The 12,984-nt window shown below is 38.7% G+C and overlaps 1 protein-coding gene across 3 annotated transcripts in view; it reads left to right on the top strand.

Annotated features, from left to right (window-relative positions):
* The window catches only part of Gria3 (glutamate ionotropic receptor AMPA type subunit 3), a 321,623-nt gene that overhangs the window by 169,853 nt on the left and 138,786 nt on the right, over window positions 1-12,984 (top strand). For all 3 annotated transcript variants that reach the window (XM_004653930.2, XM_045140971.1, XM_004653929.2), the window contains exon 5: window positions 4,839-4,892. In XM_004653930.2, coding sequence (XP_004653987.1) covers window positions 4,839-4,892 — 54 coding nt within the window. The remainder of the gene's footprint in view (window positions 1-4,838; window positions 4,893-12,984) is intronic.

Here is a 12,984-nt window from a genome sequence, read left to right on the forward strand (position 1 = left end):
GGAGGCTTAGTAAGAGGAAATCTCCCCCAAATGAGTAAACCATGATTCTTTGACATCCATGAAAGAAAATTTGACATAATTAGCATGGCTCAATGTACTAATATGTAAGGTCTTCTTCTTCTGCAAAGGAAACTCTGCTCAGTGAAGGAGGATTTGGGCATTTTGTCTTTGAAATGCTATATATGAAGATAAAATAATTTTCCTTAAAACAATGAATTTTATCCACATTTCACACATTTCCCCTTACTGCACTTATCATATCTGCCATTATAACAAGTAATCTATCATTTCCAACAAGACTTATGAAGGGAAAGTGAATACAGAACATGCATTTGGGAACTTGGTATTTCTTCTTTAAATGTCACAGTTGACTGTAAAAACAGCTTTTTATCCTAGAAGTTCTAAAACCAATTCAGAAAAAAAACTATTATAATTACTGTAAAAGCAAAGTTGTATACTTTCTTCATTGCCATTCATTAAATAACTGAGGGTACAATTTGTTCTCCATTCATCTATAACACGTGGAAAGAAAAAAAAAAGATTTAAGACTAGCGGAAGAAGAACCATCCTTATCAACTATATAGTGCTTTGTGTATCAAATCATGTTCAGTCTTCTAATCACACCTTATTTTTACACACCCTGTATGAAAAAAAAAATAAAGAGAAAGACCAAGAATAAAAGACACTTTTTATAGTGAGACCGCATTTAACTTATATCAGAAGGTTTCAAGATAACTGAAACTTATTCTCTTAAATATGTAGAAAATGTTACTGATGGAAACCTTCCCTAAAATATATTATACAATATCCCTGAGCTTCACAGCAGATATCTCTGAGCACTTTAAACCATAGCCTGATGACTCAGGCATTCATAGCAAACATCTCTGATTAGAGTGTGCAGTAGTCCCATGTTGTGTGCTTCTTGTTATTGTTTCTTCCTTCTTTAAGTCAGTCTGTCATTTCCTCTGGCACTAATGTACCTCTTCCTAATATCACTCCCTGCCTTTCTACACACCCCTTCTTCTTTGCAGTGTTTAATTTGCTGTGAACTGGAAAAGCAAGATCGGTAAGAACTATGTGTTAAATAAGAGTTAAGAAGGCACTAAAAGCAAGGATGAGGGATTAATTATGGGCTTTGATGCAGCAGCAATGTGACACCTAAGTGTTCCTATCTTTAGATAACTTTCCCATCTCCTACAGCTTAACGCCAATATTTCAAAGGGTGACACTCTCAGAGAGCCACCTTCCAATAAGTCCACTTGGTCTAAGCAGCCCATCTGAGCATTGATGAAAGCACATATGATCAGATATGCTAACGGCTTAAAGTTTGCCTGAACCAGAAAAACCAATGTATTAATGAATGACTCCTTTCTACACAGACACAAACATGTTTGGAAACAATCTCCAATTTGATCCTAGTAACCCTGCTGGGATAGTAAGAAACAGTTTAAAGATAAGAAAATGGAGGCAGAGGAAAGATTTGTCTATTGTCAAATAGTGAGTTAATGAGAATATCCAGCCCCTAGGCTCTCATTTAGGATTCCTTTCATAGTGCCATCATCATGCATTGTTCCTTCTTGCCTTCCTTAGGTTCAAATTGCACCAATCTCTGCCTCTGGTGAAAAAGTCTTCCTTAATTTTATCGAATTCTGTCACATGTCCATAGGAATATTGCTCATTTTTCTGATAGAACTCAAGACCCTCTAGTTTTATTATGTTGAGGGTTGTCAGTAAATTAGAAATTCAACAAATATATGGTCCCAACTTGCCACAAAAAGTTAACAAATGTCATGAGCAATGATGTTTCTCACAAGCAGACACTGAAGAATACATCCCAGAAGACACCTAACAACTCACTTTGTGTCATGGCAGTATGAAAAGTCACCTCCTTAAGACATTCATTAACCTTTCATTTCTTTCATAAATAATCAGTCAGAAATGTGGCTCATATTTTAAATTAATTGAGAACAGCTCTCTCATGCTTTCTCATTCTCTCTCTCTCTCTCTCTCTCTCTCTCTCTCTCTCTCTCTCTCTCACACACACACACACACACACACACACACACACACACACACACACACACAAATTTGAAATGACTTGGATGCTTACAATGTCAGCATAGTAGTCATGATAGTCAAAGTTGCTGTTACACTTCTCTGGACAAGCTTGAAACTTATCTTCTCCATGAGGCCTCTGTATGTTTCTCACACCTTAGACTTCTTATCTTCCTCCTCTACAAAAATCAGAGCAATTATTGATTTGGTATTTTGCATATATATACAGATATTCTCAACTTATGAAGAGGTTCTAATTTTAGCTTTTCCATTTCCTACCCAGGTGGTCTTTGCCAAATTTCTGAGACTCTTCATCTATAAAATGAGACTGTTAATTTGTTCTAGGAGTTATCTACGTATTCAGCACCTAGTACAAAACCTAATATATCTTTAGCACTCAAATAATAACAGGTATACTTTATTACTAGACTTTCTAGTCTAATATGTGTTCAGTTCTCAGATCTTCTGATGTTATTTTTTTCTTTAAGTTAAGAAGTATTAGAGGTTAAGGTGCTTCCCTGTGAAGCCTAAGGACCTATGTTTGATCTTTCTTCAGATCCACATAAGCCAGACACACAAAGATGAGGCAAGTGCAAGGTCTCACATACCCACTAGGTGGTACAAGCATCTGGAGATCTGTAGTGCAAATTCAGTGGCTGAAACCCTGATTCACAAATTCTCATTCTCTCTTTCTCTTTCTTTCTCTCTCTCTCTTACTCTCTCTCTCTCTCTAATAAAAATAAAAATTAGGACTGGAGAGTTGGGTTACAGTTAAGGCACTTACCTGTGAAGCCTAAGGACTCATTTTCAACTCGCCAATTCCCACACAAACCAGATACACAAGGTTGCGCATGTGCACAAAGCAGCACACATGTCTGGAGTTCAACTTGCAGTGGCTGGAGGCCCTGGTGTGCTAATTCTCTCCCTCTCTCTCTCTCTCTCTCTCTCTCTCTCTCTCTCTCTCTGTCCTTCTCATTTTAATCTGGGGATAGTGATGCATGCCTTTAATCCCAGCACTCGGGAGGCAGAGGTAGAAGGATCGCCATGAGTTTGAGGCCACCCTGAGACTACATAGTGAATTCCAGGTCAACCTGGGCTAGAGTGAGACCCTACATTGAAAAAAAAAACTATTTTAAATTCTTTTAAAATTTCTTCAAAATTCAAAATAGAACAATTATATTGAGGTTGATTGAAAATCCTTTTTTTTCATTTATTAGAAAGAGAGAAGGAGGAGAACAAAAGAGAGAATGGGTATGCTAGGGACCCTAGCCACTGCAAACAAACTCCAGACAAATGCACCACCTTGCGCTTACATGGTACTGGGGAATCAAACCAGGGTCTTTAGGTTTCACAGGCAAGTACCTTAACAGCTAAGCCATTTCTCCAGTCCAAGAGCATTTTTTGTTTTGTTTTGTTTTGTTTTTCTAGCAAGGGTCTCACTATAGCCCAGGCTGACCTGGAATTCAATATGTAGTCTCAGGGTGGCCTCAGACTCGAGGCAATCCTATCTCTACCCCTGATTGCTGGGATTAAAGATGTGTGCCACTAATTATTTATTTATTTATTTATTTACTTGCAAAGAAGTGGGGGGGGAGAGAATGGCATGCCAGAAACTAAGTTGTTGTAAATGAACTCCAGATGTATGCACCACTTTGTGCATCTGGATTTACATGGATACTGGGGATCAAACCCAGGTCCTTAAGCTTTTCAGGTAAGCACCTTAACCTCTCAGCCACTCCCACCACTTGTATGCAATATCATGCCTTACACATAGTAGTCAATAGATTTTAAAAGTACTTAACCAAAAATTTTGCTAAACTTTATTACAAGAAAATAAACTCATGTATTTAGCCAAAGAAAAATCTAACCAATATATTTGTTTGGAAAATATTTAGCCCACATACAGAGTGAGATAATAAAATACACTTTGCAAACTGAAAGGCCAAATATTTAACTTAGCATAATCACCCATGAAAATTTATGATAAGAATGATGACCCTAAGGAAATGCTTTTCATAATTAACACAACTGATGTTTTGTGGCCAGATAATTTTTGGTTGTGGGGACTGTCCTAAGGATTGGAAGATATCTAGCTGCAGTTCTGGTGTCTACCTACACTTCCTAGTTTTGGAGACTAAAAATGCCACCAGGCATTGCCAAATGTCCGTGGAGGGAAAACCCCTCTCACTGCTTTAATGCATTGCATTGCAAACAACATCAAAAAATATATGGATGGTCACAAGTCTTTCATATTGATGCAAAAAAGGAAGGCAGGCATTTTAGGAAAGTTTTCAATAAGCAAAAACAACCTCAGTTAACCTGAAAATCCCATTAACCCCATTCTTTGAGTGCTCTATTCCCCAAGCATTTCTGATTTTTAAAAATGTACAGTACATTCTATTTTCTAATTTGTATGCACAGTTCAGCTCATTTTCCATCTCAACAGCTAAGGACAGAAATCCAGTTCATGGGTGGAGGATAATCAGCTTCACTTTTCCCATCTATTTTAAGTGACAATGATGCTACTGACCTGGAAGTTTAGAGGGTTTTTTTTCCCCTTGTTTTGACATTTTAACTTTGATATTGGCAATTATTCCAGTTTTATCTGACTGAAAGTGAAATGTCAAAAAAAGAAATCTAGTCCAATTTGCTGTGATCTTACTGTATATAAAAGACCTGCCACTTTTCTGATCATTTAAAAGCAATCGTTCTGGCCATCCCACTGATTGTGCAATTGAAAATGTCCTTGAATAAGTAATATTTCTCATTTCTTCTTTCTACAGGTCGTGATCCTGGGGAAACATTCAAGAGGTTATCACTACATGCTTGCTAATCTGGTAAGGAGAAAAAGAGTTCAAGTGTCCCTAGGCAATATATTCTATTTAGTTTGTGTCATCTGTAATCAGCTAAAAAGAAAATATCTGAAGTACCTAATACATTCTCTAGAAGCTTAGAGAAATAAATTCAGTAAATACCAAGTCCTGCATGCAGTAGCCTTGTTTTCCATTATGCTATCTGTCTGTGCTGCCAAGTTGTACTCTTTCCTTCTTTGAAAAATGATTTGAGTTGGGCCTGGTGACATAAGCCTGTAACCTGAGCTATTCTGGATGCTGAGGCAGGAGGACCATAATTGCAAGGCTTGTCTAGGTTACAGAGGAAGCTTAAGGTCAACCTGGGCCATTTAGTGAGATCCTATCTCAACATAAGCATACAAAAAACATTCCAAAAACATTTAAAGGACTAGAAAGGGTCCTGGGGAAGTGACTCAGTGAGTTATGGTGCTTGCTGCACAAGCATGGGGATCTGATTATTTTATTAAGTTTTATTTTATATTAATTATGACAGTTTATACTGTTATGCCCTTTCCCCACTCCTGTTACCCCAGAGACCCTCCTCAGCGGTGCTATGGTATTCACTGTAGGGTCATGAAGGCCTCAGTCAGTTCCTGTAAAGTGGTGCGGAACTATGCCACAGGATATTCCTACCCACTCTGTGGCTCTTACAATCTCCCTGTCCCTTCTTCCACAATGTGGAAAAATGATTTTAATCCCTAGCGCCCACATAAACAGTGGAACATGTTCACACATATTTGTAACCCTAGTGCTGAGGTGGGTAGAGACAGGAGGATCACTGATGGGGCTCACTGGTCAGCCAGTCTAATTAAACAAGGGGGGTGATCTCTAGGTTCAATGAGAGGCTTTGTCTCAGGGAAATTAGGCAGAAGAGCTATAATGGAGGGTGCTTAATGTTTTCCTCTGGTTACATATGCTTGCACATGCATCAGCACACATATGTGTATGCAAGACACACACAACATGCATGCCAAATGAAACAGGAGTAGGGAGATAACTCAGCAGTACAGCACTTACCTAGAAAACAGTTAGCCTCTACACCACAAATAATAATAGCAGCAGTAATAGTAATAATATTTTTCAATTATTTATTTATTTATTTGCAAGCATAGAGAGAGAGAGAGAGAGAGAAGAGAGACAGACAGACAGACAGACAGAGAGAGAGAGAGAGAGACAGAGAGAGAGTGGGCAAGCCAGAGGCTCCAGCCACTGAAAAGGAACTCCAGATGCATGCAACAATGTGCACCTAGCTTTACGCAGGTACTAGAGAATTGAACCCAGGTTGTTAGGTTTGGCAGACAAAACCACTAAGCAACCTCTCCAGTCCCTAATAATAATGTTTTAGTATGTGTCCTCACTATTCTTAGATTCAATTTGGATGTGAACTATTTTGATCAGGTTTGAGATGTAAACCAAGGGCAAATAACATAGGGAGCTTTCAGAGGCAAATCTTTTCTAACCAAGTGCCAGAGAAGGTTTCTCTATGGTACATTAAGTGACTCTGTCAAAAGTATAATCCCCTAGCTGGGCGTAGTCTCAGGATGGCCTCAAACTCATGGCGATCCTCCTACCTCTGCCTCCCAAGTGCTGGGATTAAAGGCGTGCGCCACCACACCCGGCTTTACCTTTGAAACTTGACATCCTACATGCTACTATTTTATTAAGGTTATCTCATGACTCTTCTTTATCTAAAAGGACAATTTGTTTAGGGATTAACAAAATGCTTTAAGCATTAGTAGTCTGTTTGCCAGAGGTTCTGAATAATGCTATCTTTGGAATGAAGGAGGAATACTAAATGATCACTACAATACCAAGAATCTATTAATTATAATACATGAGTTCTAACCTCAACTGCGTTTCATTATCACAACACAATCATGATCATTATAAAGCTCTTAAACCAAAAGAATAGCAACAAAGGTAAAAGATTATTGTAATTATCATCTTAGATTTCTTAAAGGAAATATCTTAACTTGTTTTATTAACAAATATTTTAAATGAACAAAAAAGAAATGTTATTTAAATCTCATCCTTGGAAAGCATTCAAACATTATGCTATGAATATTAGAGTAACTGCTTTGGAATGTAGTTTGCATCTTCTCCAAGAAGTCACTCAAAGTAGAGTACTTCAGTCCATTTTGAAGATAAGTAAATTGGCTCTTTTAGGAAGAAAAAACATGTTAATTTATGCATGAAAATATTCAATTTTAGGGCTAGAGAGAGATGGTTCAGCTGTTAAATGCTTTCAAAGCCTCATGTCTCAGGATCAATTCTTCAGCACCTATGTAAAGTCTGACACACAAAGTGGTGCATGTATCTGGAGTTCTTTTGCACTGGCAGGAGGCCCTGGCATGCTCGCTCACTCTCTCCCCCACCCTCTCTCTCTCTCTGCCCTCTCTCCCTGTCAAATAAATAAACATTTTTAAAAAAGAAAATTATCAATTTGGCTTTTAGGCAACTGATATGTAGAAATGTTTTAACTCATTGAAGTTTGGAGTAGTGCTCACAAGAGACAATAGATGTTCAACAAGCCACTTGAGTTACTGATGATTATTTTATTATTCGTTCCTAATCAATATTTTTACACTTTCCTTCTTTCATTATCCTACCTTCACCCCTTTCCTCTTGCCTTCTTGTGTACATTATATGTTCTAGAAAGCAGAAAGTTATACAGTGTAGTTTTTAAAATATGGGGTTTATCATAAATGAAATGTTTGCTTAGTCTTGACTCCCATATCCAAGATATCTCATTATGCATGTGTAAGTATGCCATAATTCAAAGCACTCTGGCCCCAAGAAATTTGGGATGGGGATTCTCAACTCAGATTAGATTAAACAAAAATGTCTCTAACTTGGCCTAATGATGTAACTGAGTGACAGAGTGCTTTGGTTCTATCTCAACACTGCAAAATCACACTAGGTTTCAAAGTGTTTTAAAAGAGTGAGGTTTGTGTACCACTGAAAGTACATGAAGTGACTTTAGGTGGTGCCCACATGAACTTTTAGTTAATGTAAATATACGCTAATACCAATTGGAAAAATATAAAATTAGCACATCAAAATCAAAATTCTAATTCAGATACTTCATGTAGAACATTAATGGACAGTAACAAAATAATTTTTAACATTCAAATAAGCAAGAACATGGGTGATGAAAACATTTATCACCTGGGACGGTGGTGCACACCTTTAATCCCAGCACTTGACAGGCAGGGGTAGGAGGCTCACAATGAGCTTGAGGCCACTCTGAGACTGCATAGTGAATTCTAGGTCAGCCTGGGCTAGAGCGAGACTCTACTAGAAAAAAAAATTATCCCAATGTATATATATATTTCTTTATTTGAGAAAGATAAAGAGGCAGAGAGAGAGAGAGAGAGAGAGAGAGAGATGGGCACACCAGGACCTCCAGCCACTAATAATGAACTCCAGATGTATGTGCCCTCTGGTGCATCTGGCTTACTTGGGTCCTGGGGAATTGAACCGGGGTCCTTTGGCTTAGCAGACAAGTGCCTTGCTAAATCATCTCTCCAGCCCCTGATGTATTTTTGTATACTTCTACAAATAGTGACTGTGGTTTTATGCGGTTGGTTGAAGCTTGAGAAAGAGAGTTAGAATTTTATGATTGCCATACTGATTTTGCAACTAGGTAGCTATGGGATCTTGTGTAAGGCACTTTATGCATATTGACCCCAGTTTCCTTACTGTAGAAGCAGAGGTAGGAGTAGGGCGCATTCATTCATGTGTTGGGCAGAACATTTAGAAAGAAATGCTAAGACATAATTAGGAGTGTGAGACATTTCTTGGGAGTGATACCTGTGAAAAGCAAAAGAAAGACAGACATGAGAAGGGAGAAAAGACTTGAGACCACAAACATATTTGATACAATTGATGAAGCAAGCTTGATAGGAAGAGCTTCAGGCTATATAGTATTGCCCTGAGAAACTCATGGGCAGAAAACCTGGCAGCTCCATTGCAATGGTTACATGTAGAAGAGTCCTGTGCTGCCACATTACATCTTCCCTCTGCACAGCCACTGGCAAGAAGCTACTCAGAAAGCACACTTCTTCCTCTTGAAAGCTGGAGCTTACTTGGACAGCACTGGAAGCTGGAGGCTGCCAGATAACTTCACTCTTTGAGGCAGGTTCTACTTAAAAGAGAGATTTGAGCTGCACACACTAGAGTTGTCTCCACTGGGATTAAAAGATCTATAGTTACCTTTTTCATTCTACAGTTCTAATTAGGTCTCCTTATACCAAATAACGATCATCCAGATAAGCATTGCTTTCAACTTTGAGATCCAGGCCTAACAAAAATGAAATCTTAAAGAGTGAAGGAACTGCAAAACAGACTTGTTGCCTGGCATGGTGCTACACTCCTATCATCACAGTAAATGGGAGGGAGAAACAGAAGCATTTCAAGTTCAAGACCAGCCTGGGTTACATAGCAAGACTGCTTTAAAAAAAAAAAAAAGCTGGGTGCGGTAGTACACGCCTTTAACCCCAGCACTCAGGAGGCTTAGGTAGTAGGATCAAGTCCAGTCTCAGACTACACAGTAAATTCTAGGTCAGCCTGGGCTGGAGTGCGATTCTACCTCAAAAAGCAAAAATAAAAACAAAACCCTAAGAACCAGACATATAATTCAGTTGTGGGACAGTTGCCTAGCATGTACAAGGGAGAGAGAGAGAATGGAGAATTGTCTTTGTTAGTACAAGGTTCTGGAAATGAATGATAAACTGAGTTGGGAACACACAGTTCAGAATTATGGTCTGTCGAGGGGTGCCTCACATAACACCAACCAAAATCTGTTCCTCAAAAAAACTGCATATGCTTTGAGCTATCACGTCTTACTCTAGTGACCTTTTTCATTTGACCTCAACCATGTGGTTTCACAGGTCGCAGCACTCTATATCAAGTTGCATTTAGGCAATAGGTATGTGTTATACTCGGCTTCATGCTGGGATGAACCACCAGACCAAACACAGTTATGGGAGGAAAGGAATTTATTGAAGCTTACAAATCTAGGGAAGTTCCATGATGGCAGAAAAATCTGGCCCCCTTTCACAGGTCCACACACACAGAGAAAAGCCACCAACAACAACACAGGCAAGCATATTCCAGGAACCCCAAGCAAAGCTCAAGTACTTTGTGAATCTTTACAATGGAATTCTGCCCCCACACCTTAGGGTTGGACCCTAGGATCCACCCACAGTGACACCAAGTTACAAGCTGGAAAAAAAAGAAAACTCCTGAATCGACTGGGAGACCTCCATCCAAACTATCACATTATGGAAATGCCCACTTATCTCTAATAATAATATAATGAAACAGACTAACCCATACCATAGTTTTCAAATTTGTAAGCACATAAAAACTCTGAACACCTCCAGCAAAGAACACACATACAAAGTAAATCAAAACTATTGAGGAGTTATTTAGAAGGTCAAAAAGGGAAGTGAAGCTAAGATGAGCCAGCTGGGTAAAAGCTGTGGATGTGTACACATTCAGGAGTGCAAACTCCAGTCTGAGTCTCGGTGTTACAACCGCACAGAACCACTCCTTTCTTCTACAAATGTAAATGCAAGAATGCTCATTCTGCCTAAGTATGCTTCCTGTAATCACCTGCACCAAGGCTTCCAGTGTCCTCTTTGATCCTCAGCTCCATGTATCTACCAAAGACTTTCATGTGCTTTTACATGGACCGTTCCTAGCTTCCAAGCTGCTATCCTTACATGAAGAAAAGGAGCTTTCACAAATGCTTCAACAAAGGCCTTTTACAGCTCAGTGTATATACTTCTGAATGGGAAACAAACTACTGCAGAAATTCTAACTTGCTGTAATCTCCAGAAGAAACCAATAATTCTACCAGAAACACAGGCCAAAAATGTAATCCAGTCAGGCCAGAAGTAGACATCATAATACAGCAAGCAAGACTCTTACAAATTCTGTATCCTTTGGTGATGACTTTTCTTGTGAGGAGTTATTCCCTAATTAACTGTTATTTTTCCTCTTCCAGGAGTAAGGCAGTGCTATCTTTTTTTTTTTTTTAATTCAAATCCCTGAGGTAACCAGAAACCTGTCAGTTAAGCAGCCTCTCTTTCTCATATGACAAGGTCCTGGATCAGGATCCTTTCCACTGCATTGATAATCATATTGTATAGCATGATTTATTTTTTCATAATGATTTCTTCATATCTGTCAATACTGACAGCTCAGTCATTATGCACAAAATCCTAGGTTTAACACTTGGAATAGATGCAAAGGAGGGAGGCTGTTGTGGTATAATGGGGCAGGAAGCACTAGACAAAAAGCAAAGAGAGAGGCTTGGATTCAAGGAATTCCTTCATCTAGTCTTTTGTTGAACTAAATCCACTCAACCTAATTCTGAATTTATAAAATGGGGAGTTATATTGGACTACCATTTCCAAAAAAAAATGGGCTATCTGGATGTAAGATAATGTTAAATAGTACATGGCAAAATTTCCTTATAACACACTGAATTTGAATTTATATTTATATTATTTAATTTATAGTAGAAAAATATAACTGTCCATCAAATGTGTGATTATACAGATACAACTATTTTTAATTTTTATTGACAACTTCCATAATTATAGATAATATCCCATGGCAATTACCTCCCTCCCCCTTTGAAACTCCATTTTCTATCATATCCTCTCCCCCTCACAATCAGTCTCTCTTTTGTTATGATGTCATGATCTTTTCCTCCTATTATGATGGTCTTGTGTAGATAGTGTCAGTCACTGTGAGGTCATGGATATCCAGGCCAATTTATGTCTGGAAGAGTGCATTGTAATGAATCCTACTCTTCCTTTGGCTCTTACAGATACCACTCTTTTGAATAAAGATGGAATATGGATTTAAACCTAATAGTAAATAAAAATCATTAAATAAATTATGGTTCAGATTGACCTACATAGAAAAACATATAAAGGTGGTATACTGATGATAAAATCTGTACAACACTCAAATGTTCCATCTAGCTCCACATTCCTTCCTTCTTTGAGGTCACTTTAGACAAGGCTAGAAGTGAGAGTATAAACATAGTGGGTGGGTAAATGATAAGCCCACAAATAGGGGAGCAGAACCAGAGCCCTGTTATTACTGGAAACATAAGTCTTAAGGCAAACTTAACCTTTCAAGTCAGTCCAGACAGAAAAAGCCAAGAGGGGTGAGGGCACCCTTACCCAAGTTCTAAACAGAGATGAGGAGCTGAAAGGCAAGTCAGAGTAGTCTAGCAGTTGTCACAAGGCAACTTAGATATGGACAGAGATGGTCTAACAACACATGTTCAGAACCCCCCAAAATAAGACCAAACAATCCAAGCACTAGAGGTACCCAGGAGAAACATGAGCCATAGTAGAACTAATTGTGTGATACACCATTCAAACAGTGCCAGAGAAGACTTAACAGGTACCCTGTCCCATTGTTGGGGACAGTATGACACTGCAAGTAACATTAGCAGTCAGCAGTAGAGAGCAGCAATCAAGCAGGGTATTGTGCTAGGGGAGCAAAGGGTTGGAAGTTAAAGAAGTTAGACTCTTCCCTGCTGTGCTAGCTATTTCTTTTAAACTTCTCATTTGATCATCTCAGGACTTTTTTGAGTAGACACTCATTACCTACCATGTCTTCAAACCTTTTAAAGATCAGAAATGGACTGCAAAAAGACACATAACTTGCCCAAAGTAACACAGTCAATCTGTTGGATGAGTGCCTTGCTCTTCCAACTCTACCCACCATGCATCTCAGTGAGACAAGCGAGTCCCCCAAACCCTAAAGGTAACAAATGAACATGTACAAATACACTAACGTAAATGAATGAAGCAAAGCTTTAAATTTATGAGTGAATTGTTCAGAAATAACAGGGATTTTAAAAATAAGGGCAGCCAGCTGAGCTCAGTGGCATAAACCCACAATCCCAGCGCTTAGAAGGTAGAGCTAGGAGAAGCAGGAGTCCAGGCTTATCCTCATCTACAAAGCTTGTTCAAAGCCAGCCTATTCTACATGAGACCCTGATTGAAACCAACAAACACAAGGACAGCTTTGTGAATCTGAGTTT

The sequence above is a fragment of the Jaculus jaculus genome, chromosome X (genome assembly GCF_020740685.1).
Source record: "Jaculus jaculus isolate mJacJac1 chromosome X, mJacJac1.mat.Y.cur, whole genome shotgun sequence".
Classification (NCBI taxonomy): Eukaryota; Metazoa; Chordata; class Mammalia; order Rodentia; family Dipodidae; genus Jaculus; species Jaculus jaculus.